Raw genomic sequence first — 17,008 nt, 5'->3', positions numbered from 1 at the left:
TTTAATGGTTTCATTTGGACACTGAAAAAAACTTAAAACCAATAAATCGATATTTCAATGACCTTCATACTAAACTTTGGGTTAGTTGTTGAAATGTTTTAGTTATGGTTGAACAATTTCAAATTCTTTTAAAATCCACGGTATTTCATTAGGTTGGTAACCTTGGCAAGTACCATTTTGAAAACTTTATGATGACGAGTGGTGATGATAATGATGATGATGAGTTGTGCGTTTGATTTTTAAGCCGCTTTTGGTTTCTGTCCAACAAGTTGAAGGTATCTGTCAGTGACAGGAGTGTTTTTTGTGTTATAATGCATCAAACCCCCACCAACAAAACCGCCCTGACAAAACCTTCCCCTATACACTGACACACATTCGTATATGTATGTGTGGCATGAGTGTGCGTTTTATTTATTTTTATTTTGCGTTTTCAGCAAAATGACGAATGGAGAGCGTGTCAACAACACCATGTGGTGTTCCTCTTCTTGACTCAAGCATCGTGCGAGATGCCTTTGTCAAACACTTTGTGAATTTTCCTCTCCTTTCTCTTGCATTCTGTTCCTAATGGAATGTCTAATTTTTGCTTTTGTATCACCAGATTTTTGGTGTGAAAATGTGAAGAGTTACATACTGGGTGTTTTTGGTTTGAGAATTTTTTTGTGATATTTTTGGTGATTTTAAAAAATACAAAAAAATAAAACTGTTTAAAAGCAAAATGTGTTTTCCTTCAAAAGGTTTTTTTTTTTTTTGTTTAATTTTCAATTTAATATCTTTACTAAAAGCAACTTATTTTTTAAAAGCTCTTGACAAGGTGTTTCATGGAAAAACGTTTTTTTTTTGTGTATAATATGATTGAAGTCTTATTCTTCAGGTGAAATTGAGTTTTTTTTAGAAAATGAAATTGAATACGGGGTGAGATAAATGAAAAAGAGTGTTTCTGGTTAAATCCAACTGAAAAGTTTTCGGCACCAAGAATTTTCTAAATTAATAAGTCTCGAATGTTTTTTGATTCTACATCAGTATCTACATACCTTTTTTTAAATATCTCAACAACATTCTGATTCATCAAACCTGTTCATAAATCGAGATTTCTTCCAGTATCTATGGTCCTTACTCCATAGGTAGGTTAGGTACCTACCTATGCAATAACATAGGTATCTTTACACTGCGAAAGTTTTGTTAAAATCAAATTGATTGAAATTGCCGCATATTTAAATATACTTAGATAGTCGGTATTGCTTTTGAAACGGTAGGTTTAAGTTTCATAATACATAGTTACTGCGTCTATGCTGCTTTACTCAGTTTTTTGGGAAAGAAATTAAGTGAAATCTTAAAGCAAAAGGCTCCCCATAAATTTAATTGATTCTGTAAATTGGTTCAATATCTAATCAATTAAGCCCGACTGTTTCATAAAAAGAAAAAAACAACTATTCCGCCGAATATCTAAAAAATATGCTAAATATTTGGTGGATGGTGGCATCTCTAACTGCCTTCAAATTCGAGTTCATAACATCAAAAAAATAGTTTGATGTCTTGATGACAAAAAAATAAAATCGTTAAGACTGTTAAAAAAAAACAAGAGTTTTACAAATAAAAAATTTCAAATAATCCAAATCCGATGAAAAATAATTCTAAGCTTTGACATTAAGGTCACTAAAACGTTTTCTCACAAAAAAATTTCGTTGAAATCGGTTGAGGCCTTAACTATTAAGTCCTAAATCAAGAACAAAGTTCTATGCTATGTCAGCTTATAACAACGCTGTTCATCATTAACATGCTAATTACCTACTCAAAACAGTAATTATACGTATCTGTAAATAAAATTGAACGAGCAGGTACTTGAATTACCTAGTCGTGAACATAGTGCCGATCAAGTATACCCGCAGTTATTTTCTTTCAGAAATATCCTTTTCATATCCGAGTGATTCTTGAGATTATTTTCTTCCAAGATGTTTTTTGATTTTACCTATGAGGATTTTTATGTAAGTACCTGCTACACGGTAGTTTATTAAATAATTTTTAGTGATCATCTGGTTGATTTCAGAATATTTTTTTTTTCTATTTAAAAATTTTATAAATTTAACCTAGTTAAGAGCCCACTACACTACAAATTTTCTATCGGCCGATCAAAAAGTTTGTTTGATCGAAAAAATAGTTTGTTTTTCTACACAGTTGCCCTTGCCTTCAAACTAAAATGTTTCTTACCCAGCCGAATATTTAGTCGGCTAATCCCAATCCAACTAAACTATCGGCCAAAAGAAAGTCTGTAGTGTGCGGAGGCTATAAACAAAAAAAAAAATTCGAATTCTGAATTTTTAGAAATAAAGTTTGAATAAATACATGCATACAACAACAAAAATTTAAGTAAGTATAGTAAAATAAAATTTTGTCTTCCAAAAATGAATAGCCTTGAATAAACTTATTAGTCTTAAGAATATCCACCAAATATCAAAATCTTAATTATAGTATTGAATTTATATGATTTTTACTCAAGTTTTTTGTAAAAATAAATATAGGCAGTTGAAAGAAAATATGCTTTTTTTAAAAAAAGCTTATTTTAATATTTCATACATGAATTTTAAAATTTAATACAAGAATTGCATCATTCTTAGGAAATACCTATTCGCATTTGATTCAAATGTTCTAACATTTAAAGATTGATTTAATTTTTTGAATTATGGATTATAAGAATCTTAGTTTTCATTACCTCCTTTTACCACAGATACCCATATAAAAATATAATTACCAATTTCCTTATAAAAAAGATATTTCCTTATGTGTCTGTTTCAACACCTGAATACACACATAGCAACAACAAAAAAAGATACATTCCCCATATTCATTCAAGCAAAAAAATACCATCCCAATGAAGAGTGATGGGATATAAATTAATTTACAATATTTTTACCTTTCTCTGTATGTAGTTGTTGTAGCACAAGTGCAATGCTATATGTATAATAATACTGACCATCGAGTAAATAAAATTCTTTTGCGCTGTTGGATAGATGGTGTTAACATTGCACAGGTGTTACTGTGGAGTTATCTTGTCAATAAGGAAAAAATAAAAACAGCTCTGAACTGTAAAAACTTCTGCAAGTGATGTTGATTGATTCATATTGAAAAGAATTTTTCCAGAAGTCTAAACAAATTAACACAGCTGATGAAGAAAAACAGAAGTTGTAGACTGTAAGAAAGGATAAACTATACAACTACACAAATGCTTTATCATGTCGATGCCATGATGTCATCAGATCTAGTTTTTCTAAGATTACGTTATTATTTTGTCTTTCTAACTTTTCAATTTAAAGTTACCAAAATGTAATAGTTTTTTTTATTTAAAATTTGTTATGTGTTAACTAAAAAAAATAAATGCCGTGAAGTTCGATGTTTTAACAATAAAAAAAAAGCACAGTTCATTCCAATGTTAAGGTATTGCGGTTGCCGAATTCAAAGTGAGCTATCTATGGTAGAGGAAGGTGGCACGAAATGCCCCACTTCCCTAATTAAAATGTCCCATATCTGAAAACAAAAAGTAACATTTAAGCTTAAATGTTATAAACTTTTCAAAGTTCAATCAATAACTCTAATTTTGTTTAGCTTTGCGAGTTAAAAAAAAGTTCCAAAAAGTATTTAAAGAACCTATAAAAAGTATTTAATTTTCAAAACTCCTTCAAATTTCACTAATCAAATGCCACATTTTGCCCGTTTAGGGTTTTTTATTACCGACTTCCAAAAAAGAGAAGGTAATTAATCCTGTATTTTTATTTTTTTTTATGTTTATTACCTCATAACTTTGCAACCAATTTTTATAATTCTTTTTGTATTGGAAAGCTGGTGGCTGCAATGTGGTCCCATTTCAATTTCGTTCAGTTATAGCCATAGGAACTATTAGAAAAACCATAAAACCCAAGTTATAGTAGGCACAGAAAAAAAAACTGAAATAATTCAAGGCCAACTTATTTCAGTAAATTTATAAAAAAAATACTTCATTACACACATAAACTGCTTTCTCCGAAATTCAATGTTTTTATAGATTTTTTTTCCAAAAAAAGATTTTGACAAAATGTAAGTGGTTCTACTCTTTGAGATGGCTAGAGACAGTTTGAATATGCTAACATTTCGTATGCATCGGTGTTGCCAAATAAACTAAAGAAATGCATTCTCAAAACCTTCTAATTCTGTATGCGATCTCACGATTTCTAGCGAGGGGGCTATTTTACCTTGCTTTGCCATTTCAGGCGACCTTCCCCTACTTCTATAATTTCCATTACTTTTCATCTTATTTCTTTGAGTATCTCGTAATTGCTCTAGCAATTGCTATTTTTTTTTTTTTTTTTTGAAATAGCGCCAATTTGTATTCAAAAAGATGGAGAGTTTTTAAACTAAAAAATACTGAATGATGCATTAATTCTCATTTTTACTACCTTAAAAACTTTTGAAAAAAAAAAACTTTTGCAAAGATATTCCTTAAATAAATAAGAATTTATAGCGACAAAATGTCCTTAAATCAATAAAATAAATCTGAAAACCGTGGGTAGATTAAATATCAAGAATAATAAAACACAAATGATTTGCAAACCACCCTTCCAATTAACTCTTTCACTTAAAAGTATTAACAGCTTTATTTATTTATTTTTTTTTTTGTATTTTTTCCCCTTTCAGATGGCACTTGACGGCAAGGCAATAATAAAAGAAGAAATAACTGACAAGGACGCATTCGAAGCCACAGCAACCACAAATAATCGACGAAGCAAAGGTAAGCTTATAAAACACGAAGTTGACATGAAATACAACACAAACCAAAACCACAAAAGAATAAAACCATAACACGACGAGAAAAATAACACCCCCTCGTTTCAGCAAACAACTGAAAAAGTTATATCCAACCCCCTTATTCGTGCTGCAGGAACGATGAACGAACCCTTGTTAAAACACACTGATGGTTCGTTCCCATCGACATGATTAATTACCACAGACACAAAACCACCCACAACAAGAACGCCCAGCCCGTTTAAAGATGAGAAAACAGACAACTGCAAGACAGGATGAGGACGGACGACGAGAAAGAACGATCACGACAACAACGACGTTTAAATCAATCTTTTGTGTGCTGTACTCCAGTCCTTCGAATTGACAGGTGTCCAGCATGCAAAATTCCCACTATATTCCATCTCTCAATGTTGTGTTCATCTTGTCTGCACACTCTGGCTTCTTCCCTTCGCCTTCCTTATCGGTTTTTAAATAAAAACAATTTCCTACTCCTTCTCTTTCACTTATCATTTCCACACCACCCCAACCATCATCACACACAAACACACACAAATGTACATAATGTACATGTGCCGTGGGAGCTGCTAAAATATTTTGATATGTTCCTAGCATGTTACATCACAATATTCACCATTCAACACACCACCATCACCAGGCACGACAAGGACTTTTTCCCTTACATTCCTTCCACAATCCCCTGCCACATACCAAACTTCTGGGCCATTAGGACTCGCTTTGTTGATGGCCAACCATCCTTGAAGAGAGTGTGCTTGTTGTCTCACGATGGAAAATGGAATGGACCTTTACTCCATCTTCTTGCTGCTTCTACTGAATATTGTGCAACAAGGAAGAGAACCCTTTTTTCCTTTTTTTTTTTTTTGTATATTTTTCTTTCATTGAAAAATGGGCGGCGGGCGGGCGGACGCCAATGGTGGTACTGGAGCTGAAGGAGGAAAAAAATCCTCGAAGCCCTTGTCATAAATTTACAAAAGGATTGTCTGTGGAAGTTCCCATGCTCGTCGTCGTTGTCGAATAAGGGCAGCAATGAATGATATAAATGTGTATACAAACTCCTACACATATATTTTAGTGATGGAATGTTATATTGAAAAGATAAAAAATGTTGTGTTAACTCTGAAACGTTAGGAGCTTAGAAGCTTTAAGGTGTGTTTTATTAACACATACTACCTAAGACCTAACCTACATTGTATAACATACATATAACTACTAAGGCAATGGAAGACAAGCGATATCATATTCCCGCTTGTTTTGATAAGCTTCCTTTGTAAGTCAAATGCATTAAAAAGAAGTGTGTTTTTTTTTTTTTTCTTAAAATAAATGAAATTTTTCTTCTTCTTTTTCGATGAAGAATTCATGAAAGCGAACTCAAGCCCCATCATTTTGGAAAATGACAAAAATTCATCAGTAAGCTATAAGGGCGGTCACTGCAGGGACGCTTTATTCACCAAAAGAAAATTTAATTTTTGAAGTTTAATAAAAGAATGTTGAGTTCATCAGTTCTTACCTTAAAATAGGCTTCAATTGGAAACTGCAAATCTCTGAGCCGAAAGTGAAAAATATTTTAGCTCGGTGAGGCGCATGTCTTACTGCGCCAGTGCTGTCAGGATGCAGACGGGAAGTTTTGGAGTTTTCGCAAACTGCTAAAAGTCATCTTTCACAAAAATTCAATTTTTTCCTGCATTTGCCGTTCAGACTATATCGAATACGTACCTACTAACTTATAATGGCACTACAGCGCGGCTATTTGAAGTTATCACCCCCAAAAACTGCTACTTTTTTTTCAAACCTGCCTAGTTCGATTGCCCAAGGTTAGCTCAGGATAGCCCAAGATTTTTTTTCATAAGCCCACCCTTCTAAAATTACTAAAATTATAACGGAATACTTTTTTTACCTCAAAAATCTCAAAAAATAATTTTTTTTTATTCAGTATAAAAATTGTTGCGCACAAAGTGCAGTGAACCACAATGCGGTTCACTGCACTGTGTGGCCAAACCCAACATTAGACCAGAATAGGCCAACTTTTTTCTTTATTCCTCCATTTTTTAAAAGATACAATAAAAAAACATTTTTTCATATCAGAAACCGAAAAAAATATGAGTTTTACCTGTTAAAAAATCGTCAGTTAAAAACCGTGGTTTGTTTGCCCAAGGCTAGCCCAGGATAGCTTTACTTTAATTTTCGCTATCCTACCCTTAGTTAAAAAAATTATAGAAGCATTATTTTTTATTCACAAAAAAAAAAATAGTACGCATACACCACAGTGACCTTTTAAATTTATTTATTTGTTATTTATTTGATTGAATGTAGTCCATATAACATTCCTGTTAAGAAGCTTGTTTGATTTGTTTATTTCATCTCAATTTTTTTTTTTTAATGTAAAAATCATTGATTTTTTGGTTTGGATAGAAAAGCTACATGCTCAGTATAATCTATCCAAACTGTTTTCAAAAGTTACAACAAATAAGATTGTATGTTAGGTGATTTCTTTATCAGTACACGAAAAGTACTTATTAAACTTTTCTCAACTAACACCATTGTTTAGTTAAAATTTCTTTAGTTCTGACAAAAAAAAAAACTTTTTTCATAATACCAACCTCTTAAAAATCAAAATTTGTTTTTTTGTCAGTGTAAAAATTGTCCTTGTTACACGTTATCTCAATTCCAACAAATTTATCACTTTTTTTTCGTAAGCCCACCCTTAGTTCAAAAATTTTGACAAAAAAACTATTCAATTTACCAACCTCTTGTTTAACTTTTTCACCATTTTAAAAACAAAACCGTAGAAACATTGCATTTTTAGGTTTTTCAAATCTAGAAAACGAATTGTCCCTTAGAAGTCATTTAAGCGTCAAAATAATTTACACTATACAAATTTGAAAAAAAAAAAAAAAATTGACTGGCCATCAATCTTTTGATCAATCCTTCAAATTGTCCATTCCAAATTGGTGTTGTTGTATAGCTTTATACAAAAAAGTTCTGAATCCTTTCACTCAATCCAGCAAAGGTACCTTCTTGCCTTGGGATTGAGTTTAAACAAACACAGATGCCTTTCAAAAGTCTTGAAAAACAACTGGCGATGCATGCAAAATGTTCTTCACAGAAGTTTTGTGCAACAAAAATAATCCAACTAAAGCAGTAAAAAACGACTTGTGTAATGCATGCATGACCTACGGCCTATACTAAAGTTTCCTAGTTCGAAGAGGAGCAAAGAAGACAAAAACCAACGACGACGACACGGAAAGTGGGTGGTAGTGCTAAAGCCTTGAAGAAACTTTTCTACATAGCATATGGCAGCTCAGTGACTGCCCGAAAGGATTATTCCCTGACAAGTCTCGAAATTCCTTTATGTACATTGTACACACTAACACACCACCACCCACCCAGCATCGGCACCGGTACCGGCACATCGATGTGGTCCAAACTGGAGGCGTCATACAAGAGAAGCAAGAAGAAGAAGAAGAAGAAATTCGATGCTGATGTTCCCTGTTTGGACAAACTAATGGGAAAATTTCCCGATGAGACCAGCTGGCTGAGCACAAGTCTTGTTTGCCATAGTCGACATCAGAGGAAGACACTCGTCCGATGTGTCGTCCTTTTGCCCACAATCATGACAAACGTAAGATAGAACATATGTATAGTATATACTATGTGGAATTTGGGATGTTTGCAATAGTTCTTTTCCTATATCTTCTACATACAGTCTTATGCAGTTTTGGGTGTATTTTTTTTTATACTAGAAGCATGTGGTGGGACAAAAAAAGTCACATTTGGAACTTAGCCATTTGCTCTTAATTGAGAGATCTGATACAAAAGAATGTTTGATTTGAACACAATTATTTTTTATTTAACAACTTAAATGTAGTTGTTTTTCAACTGAAATCGATGTTTCGGTTTACTTTTCAAAAATTAATTCATATAAGAGGTCTATTCTTGACATTTCTTAACTATGTAATGTGAAAAAAATATATTTTATCGGTTTTTTGCTATTGCTAGCATAGTGTTGCAATTACTCTTAAAGTAGACCGAGAGCCAGCGACCTAAAGTTTGCAGGTAATTGCTTAGTATTCACCCCTATGAAATATGTTTAAGGACATCCCCAGGCATGTTACTGCAAAAAAAAGTCTCGTGAGACGTGGCAAAAACGGTCTGCCAAGCACTTGAATGTGAAAAAAATTTTAAATTAAGAACTCGACCTTAAATCAAAAAAAAAAATATTTAAAGAGAACGGCAACACTTACAAAACTAAACGATACCTTTTTTTAAAGGTAAAAAGTTATACTACTTTTTGGTTTTTATATAAATGTTTTTTGATGAATAGTTTTTGAAACAAAAAATTTCAAACACAAAATTTTGAAAAAAAATTCAAAAAAAGTTCAAACAGTTTTTTTTTTTTCATAAAATTTACCCAATCAAGTATTATTTTTTTTTTGTTTTAATTTCTCTTATATATTTTGAGTCAAACACCGAAATCTAAAAGTCAAAATCTCTTTTACTTTTCGAGAAAACTGAAAATTACCAAACCTTCTATTTTTTCACCAACGCCAAAATGACGGCTATTAATTATGTCTTTCAGAAAGGAAGTAAGATGTTCACGGGTTTTATTGCAGGAATCGTTCAATGGGTTATAAAAAAGATAAAACCGCTTAGTGCTATTAAATGAGAGGGTGGGAACTGGAGATAGGGGTGCAAAAGCCCCCTTTTTGGTTTTTTCAATATATCTCGTAAACAAAGCATAATTTTGAGATATTGTTCTTAACAAATTTTGTAGAGAATTAAATTTTCTATAATAATAATGTTTTTTAAAAATTAAAAAAAAAAATTTCCTTAACAAAACAGTCAAAACAAACAAAAAAAAAATCAAACAAAATCAATTTTTTTAGTTTTTTTACTTTTTTGGTTGTGTCTCTTATTTGGGCTGAGATAGACATTAACATTGCTCTAATAAAACATAGAAGATTAAATTTTCTTTGAAATGCTGGTCTCATCAAATTTTTTCATTGAAAATTAACCAAAATATGGCCATTTGAACCTATCTTTTTTTCGCAGATTCAGTTTTTCTCAAGTAAAAAAGAAAAATTTGAGGGGAAAGTACTATAACTTAGCAACCAAGAATTGATAGCGGTTTTTTGTAAAAGGGTTAAATACAATCATTTTTTACTATGGGAGGGGGTGTCTATCTTCCCCCGTTTAGGCGGAAGGGGTTATTAAAAAAAAGAAAAATACTTAAAATCAAAAAAATTTATTAAAAAACAACGGTAACACTTACAGTTATGAACGATACTTTTTTCGAAAGCTAAAATTATACACTAAATTTAAATTTTTAATTTAAGTTATTTAAATCAATTGTTTTCAAAATAAATGAATGAGCCTGGTAAAGAAAGTAGTTTTTGCATTTTTTAATTTTTTAAGGAAAACAAGAAGGCATAGGAACATAATGATTTTCAGTTTTTGATAAGAAATCAATTGAGGCTGTTTACTTTATGGATAAACTTCGTATTGAAATCCAAAGTCATTCTTAAAATAGTAATCAACTTGTTTTTTAAACATTTTTTTCTAAAATTTTGACTTTGAAATCGTTTATTTCGAAATAGTCGGTTTAAATAACTTAACTTAAAAATTTAAATTTATTGTATAATTTTAGCTTTCGAAAAAAGTATCGTTCATAACTGTAAGTGTTACCGTTGTTTTTTAATAAATTTTTTTGATTTTAAGTATTTTTCTTTTTTTTAATAACCCCTTCCGCCTAAACGGGGGAAGATAGACACCCCCTCCCATAGTAAAAAATGATTGTATTTAACCCTTTTACAAAAAACCGCTATCAATTCTTGGTTGCTAAGTTATAGTACTTTCCCCTCAAATTTTTCTTTTTTACTTGAGAAAAACTGAATCTGCGAAAAAAAGATAGGTTCAAATGGCCATATTTTGGTTAATTTTCAATGAAAAAATTTGATGAGACCAGCATTTCAAAGAAAATTTAATCTTCTATGTTTTATTAGAGCAATGTTAATGTCTATCTCAGCCCAAATAAGAGACACAACCAAAAAAGTAAAAAAACTAAAAAAATTGATTTTGTTTGATTTTTTTTTTGTTTGTTTTGACTGTTTTGTTAAGGAAATTTTTTTTTTTTAATTTTTAAAAAACATTATTATTATAGAAAATTTAATTCTCTACAAAATTTGTTAAGAACAATATCTCAAAATTATGCTTTGTTTACGAGATATATTGAAAAAAACCAAAAAGGGGGCTTTTGCACCCCTATCTCCAGTTCCCACCCTCTCATTTAATAGCACTAAGCGGTTTTATCTTTTTTATAACCCATTGAACGATTCCTGCAATAAAACCCGTGAACATCTTACTTCCTTTCTGAAAGACATAATTAATAGCCGTAATTTTGGCGTTGGTGAAAAAATAGAAGGTTTGGTAATTTTCAGTTTTCTCGAAAAGTAAAAGAGATTTTGACTTTTAGATTTCGGTGTTTGACTCAAAATATATAAGAGAAATTAAAACAAAAAAAAAATAATACTTGATTGGGTAAATTTTATGAAAAAAAAAACTGTTTGAACTTTTTTTGAATTTTTTTTCAAAATTTTGTGTTTGAAATTTTTTGTTTCAAAAACTATTCATCAAAAAACATTTATATAAAAACCAAAAAGTAGTATAACTTTTTACCTTTAAAAAAAGGTATCGTTTAGTTTTGTAAGTGTTGCCGTTCTCTTTAAATATTTTTTTTTGATTTAAGGTCGAGTTCTTAATTTAAAATTTTTTTCACATTCAAGTGCTTGGCAGACCGTTTTTGCCACGTCTCACGAGACTTTTTTTTTTGCAGTAACATGCCTGGGGATGTCCTTAAACATATTTCATAGGGGTGAATACTAAGCAATTACCTGCAAACTTTAGGTCGCTGGCTCTTAGACTAAAGGTAGAGGTGATAATATTATAAACACTTTTTGATAAAATTAAAAAAAAAAAAAAAATAGTTTCAAAACGTTTGATATTATTTCTTTAAAAAAAAATGTTTTCTAAAAATTACTAAATTAAAGCTTAATATAAAACGAGATATCTTACCTCCTATTTAATTTCTGTTGTAAAATTAAAAAAAATTAAAACCTCAAATAATGTCACTTTTCAATAATTTTTAATTAACACCAATAAATTTAATTAAAAATATCATTCGAACCTTTTCCGAAATTTCTAATTGTGGGAAATTAATAAGGTTCTACTTTAAAATAGAAATAAAAGAAATACTTATAAACTGGCAATGGCAGTTACCATAAAACCGTTTTCTTAATATCTGACTTTTTCGTAAAAGTTTAAGTCGATTTAAACGAAAATTTTTTTACAAAAATGTATATATAAAATTAAATTTTTTTTCCAAAATGTTTGAAAGTTTTTATAGGTATACAAAATTATATTAGATTCTTATAACTTTTTGGAAAGCTAACCACGCAATTAATAATAATTTATAAACAATGTTATTTCAATCAATTGTTTGGGATAAAATGAACTCCAAATTCAAAACTTAGCAAAATGTATGAATTTTTTCATTACTTTGTGCGTATGTCTATGTACCATACAAATTTCATTAAGAGTTAGGATTGCTTCTATTTGTGTTAACAGTTTTTATTCTTAGCAAGAACACTTAAACCATTTTTTTGTTTCCTAGTTTTTGAAAAAGTTGAAAATTTCAAAAAATAGTTCTTACAAATTTTTTATATATTGAAATCTAACTTTGACAAAAATGAAAAAATATAGGTAAGACATGCGGTAACTATGTCATACTGAAAATTGGAAAACATTTTGTTTAAAAATGATACAAAATTATATTATTTTGAAATATACACGAGATAAACTAAAAAATATATCTAAACAAAAAATTCGAAAACAAAATCGAACTCGAGATAACAATGACATGACATTACGATGACGGAGAGAGAATGCCAAAAACAGACAGACAGAAATTGATTTTGTAGTACAAAACCTAACGGTACCTGTCATATAACGGAAATAGAAAAGTAATTTTTTTTTTTTCGAAAACAACTCTGAATACCTCGTACACGACTCACCCGTAATTTTAATATTTTAGAAAATATTCAAACAAACACATATTTCGATTTATAAAAAAATTGAAAATTTTATTTTGAAAAATCAATTTTTTCAAAACGGGTGAGTAAAATATTTTTTTAATTAATTATTTCTTCAATATGGCATAGGTACCAAATTTTTTTTTTTTTTTTTTTTTACTTTTCTAAAAATATTTTTTCTTTAGGTACGTTTATAACTGTAGATAACATCAAAATAAATCTAACAAAATCAGAATTAAAAAGGTTCTACAACAACTAAATTCCATTTAAATTTAAGACTAACCTGACCAACCTTAGGGAATACGTTTGCTCAATTTTATACAACTCAAATGACGTTGTTATCAAATTACCAAACCGTTAACATCATGCCTTAAAGGTACTATGATAAAATGCAATAATATTGTAACACAACTATTTCATATGACACTGATTGGGAATCTAAATTACAAATCACATTTGTTTGAATAAAATATAAAGATGTAAAACAAAGAAAACTTTGTCCCATCTGGCCCACCATTCTCTACTAATCATCATCCCCTTTTTATTATAACTTTTAATACAAGAATATATATATTCTCAATATTTGCGTGAATATTTAAAACCAACTCTGACATATGTGTTGACAATTATTACTCAACTAGAACATAGAAAAGGTATGGCAGATTCCAGAGGGTTGTTGGTATGGTTTGGTTTGGTTGGCAATGTAAATATACCCTTACTATCTATCTTTTGAAACCACCCCCTTAACATACGCATCATTTTACCAAAGCCACATCACACAATCCACCCACCCTCCCTATAAAGATATATAGATACCATATGACAAAAACTATACTATTTGTAGCATAGAACCTTTACTATATTCGAGTAAATGTGGCAGAATGCATTTTCCTGATGCTGCATTATTTGCGATCCATAATGTTTTGAAACATGTGTTTGCATTTCAATCTTTGTGTGATTTTCACAAACTGACACTGAACCCGAGATCCATTCGTCCGTATCACCCATAACATAGAGATTGAAGTGCAATCCCAACCCCAACCAGAACCATCAGCTAAGGGATGCATAATGGATATTCTATATCCAATTCTGAATTCTCTATATATCTACGCTTTGTGCTCAAGCCATAGTGTATGCCATGCCAGACCAGACCAGGCCAACAGCAGCAGCAGGTCTGTTTGCAATTGGTCTGTGGGTTTTCTAAAACATGCTCCCAAGGACTCTGAGGTTTTCACTCGATGCTATGCTATGGCATACAAAATTTACGCATTGCATTGTATACCTACCTAATGTAGATATATTTGCTATAAATTCCATTTTCATTATAATAAAATTCTCTCAAACCCTCATTTGATAATATGTATAATAATGTACAAACATATTTGCAGGTGGTAATGCGTGCAAGGATAAGTGCCGAACACCAGATTCACCCGAAAGTGCACGAGCTGTTGCCCCACGTTCACCCATGTCACCGCAGATACATCACTCTAGTCTGGCACCACCTCCGAGACCGAATCGAAATTCAAGTTCCTCACCAGTGGTGAATGGTGCCACAACCACACCCCCACCGCCACCCCCATCCACGGCACATGTTGAGCAAGCAAGACTATTGGGTAAAATTCGAAAGTTTCTTGGGTCATTGGTACAATTGGCACAGGACGTACATCCAGAGGCAAGTGATAGAGTTCGAGCATTGGTTCTTTCATTTGGGGTAAGTGTGTTTTTACCTTCAATAAATATTAGAGTCCTTTGAGAATATTTTTTTTTATTTTTTTCAACAGAGCGGTGGCATCACAATTGAAGACTTTCGAATAGCTCTCCAAGAGGCTATAAATCTTCCATTGAGACCCCATGTCATTCCATTGCTCAAGAGTCACATTGTTTTACTTCAACGGGAGATAGCCGCATTATCCAGAGCCACAAATCAGGTAAGTCCTTAAAGAAGTCCTTTAGTTTTCCCATCTAACGGAGATAATATCCTTTTTAGACACCTCTCCAATACGTCACGTCAAATGAAAATTCCGTTATGGAATTCTCACACAGTCCATCAGAGTATCAGGATATTTTCCTTCAGCTCGATGCCTCAGCCAATAACACAGTTCCAAATGGCAATGGTTTGGTCTTCAAAAGGCGTTCATCAGATTCCATCATGGATCACCACAATGGCAGCCAGGAATGGAATGATTACATGTATCCAGCGGCGAAGAGAATGCACACTCTAAATCCACCTCCGAATGGCTATATTCCAGGTCAACCGGCTTCATCGTTATTTGAGTACCCTGGAAGTGCAGCTAGCAGTCAAGGTGATGGTGGATTTGGAGGGTTGTTAGATAAGGTAAACTCAGATATAGCTTCTTTAAAGTCCAAAATTTTAAATGGTTTCAAATTTTCCTTGCAGTCAAGTCACAGAGAAGATAGGGAAATGCGTGCAGCTGAATCTCAACGTGTCAGCCGCATGGCAGGTGGTGGCGAGGAGGAATGGAAGAATATTCATACTATGCTCAATTGTATATCAGCCATGGTAGACAAAACCAAGCGAGCCATTACCATTCTGCAGCAAAGAGGAGTTGATCCAATATCAGAAGTTTCCTCGACAGCTGTTTTGGATATTCGTCGACAAACTGAAGAAAAAGTTTCCGAATTCAAGAGAAATGCTGAAGAAGCAGTGAATCAGGTAAAACAAACTGAATAACTAACAAAAAGTTGAGGCCTTAAATTGAATTTCTTTCTTTTAAAGGTCAAACGTCAAGCAGTCCTTGAAATTCAAAGAGCAGTTGCTGCGGCGGAAAGTCGAGCTGCTGAAGTGATGTCCCAGGAACGACTGCGCATGGAAAAATTCTTTGCAGAAATAAGTCGCAATCCGAATGAACGAGATCTAGACAACAAATCTCCATCTGTTGCAGCTGGACAAAATGTAAATAATTTTAAAGCCTTAAAAAGGCAAGGTATTGAATTTTGTTTGTTACTTGCAGGCTTGTTGGAATTGTGGACGGAAAGCAACCGAAACCTGCTCCGGATGTAATTTAGCTAGATATTGTGGGGCGTTTTGCCAGCACAAAGACTGGGAACATCATCATCAGGTACATATTCCTTAAAATTCCTTAAAAATCTATTTTTATGCGAAGGTCCCTATCATTTACCAAAATATCCTTTTTATTATATTTTTTTGTTTGTTATAGATTTGTGGCAGCTCAAGATCTGATATCACTGCCGCTAAACATCCATCACAAGTAATTGCCCTAACAGCGAATATCCGTGGAAGTCTTGCCCGCACCCCACCCACCCCATCAACATCAACGATATCATCACAATCGACCCAGCCACCCTCGAGTCAAACCAGCTCTGCGTCATTAGTTCCAAATGGTTCAACATCGACGAGCGGCGGATCCAAATGACGTATTCGCATGATGAAACCGAAAAAGAAATATTTGTGCTAGTCAAATTAATATATATAAAAAATATATTATATAAAATAATTTTTATTATTTATTTAGTATTTAATAAAAAAAATAAAAACGAAAAAAACAAAATCACTATCATTCAATGTGTAATCCCTGCACTTTTCATTCCTAGACTAAAATGTGTTTTTGTTTGTCTTATTTTTGTCATGTGAAAGGAAGGTAGTTGGCACAAAAAAAAACCAACAAAAAAAAAAAAAAAAAACAGCACAATGCATAGTTATTTTATAAATTTTCCTTTAAATGTTATTTTTAAAAATCACTATAGAATAGAATATTAATTAAAAAAAAGATAAATATTAAATTTAAATATTATTTATTTATTCAACTTAAAAAAATATAATTCTTGTAAAAATGTTAATAATTTTTTGTGAGTTCTTTCTGTTTTTTTTTTGTAATGTATGTCCATTTTAAAATAAGATTGTTTGTTATAGGTTACGTATATATTTTTTATTTTATAAGCAATAGATTTACTTCAAACAAATTGCAACACAGTGCAATTATAACACAAAAAAAAAACAAAATCAAGTTGAAAAAATTTTAAATTTGTTTTTCCCATCAAAAATATTATAGTACATCAATACATAACTTCTCTATGTGTATTTTGATTTTTTTTTTTATTAAGTTTAATTTGTGTTCAGTAAAATTTTAAATATAAAATGTTTATCAATTAAAATT

At 31.5% G+C, this 17,008-nt stretch overlaps 1 protein-coding gene across 4 annotated transcripts in view; it reads left to right on the top strand.

Annotated features, from left to right (window-relative positions):
* The window catches only part of LOC129920119 (protein CBFA2T3), a 44,759-nt gene extending 28,209 nt beyond the window's left edge, over window positions 1–16,550 (top strand). Inside the window, exons 1-9 of one of the 4 annotated variants that reach the window (XM_056001327.1) lie at window positions 1,861–1,982; window positions 4,663–4,756; window positions 14,261–14,583; window positions 14,654–14,800; window positions 14,860–15,207; window positions 15,271–15,546; window positions 15,610–15,786; window positions 15,845–15,952; window positions 16,052–16,550. In XM_056001327.1, the coding sequence (XP_055857302.1) occupies window positions 1,950–1,982; window positions 4,663–4,756; window positions 14,261–14,583; window positions 14,654–14,800; window positions 14,860–15,207; window positions 15,271–15,546; window positions 15,610–15,786; window positions 15,845–15,952; window positions 16,052–16,267 (1,722 nt within the window). In that variant the 5' untranslated portion in view covers window positions 1,861–1,949 and the 3' untranslated portion in view covers window positions 16,268–16,550. Of the gene's footprint in view, window positions 1–1,860; window positions 1,983–4,496; window positions 4,610–4,662; window positions 4,757–7,679; window positions 8,408–14,260; window positions 14,584–14,653; window positions 14,801–14,859; window positions 15,208–15,270; window positions 15,547–15,609; window positions 15,787–15,844; window positions 15,953–16,051 lie in introns of those variants that run through there. The other 3 variants (XM_056001329.1, XM_056001328.1, XM_056001330.1) reach the window with 3 other exon arrangements.
* The last annotated feature ends 458 nt before the right edge of the window (window positions 16,551–17,008 follow it).

The sequence above is a fragment of the Episyrphus balteatus genome, chromosome 4, assembly GCF_945859705.1.
Source record: "Episyrphus balteatus chromosome 4, idEpiBalt1.1, whole genome shotgun sequence".
Classification (NCBI taxonomy): Eukaryota; Metazoa; Arthropoda; class Insecta; order Diptera; family Syrphidae; genus Episyrphus; species Episyrphus balteatus.
This window is presented reverse-complemented; position numbering and strand designations above follow the sequence as displayed.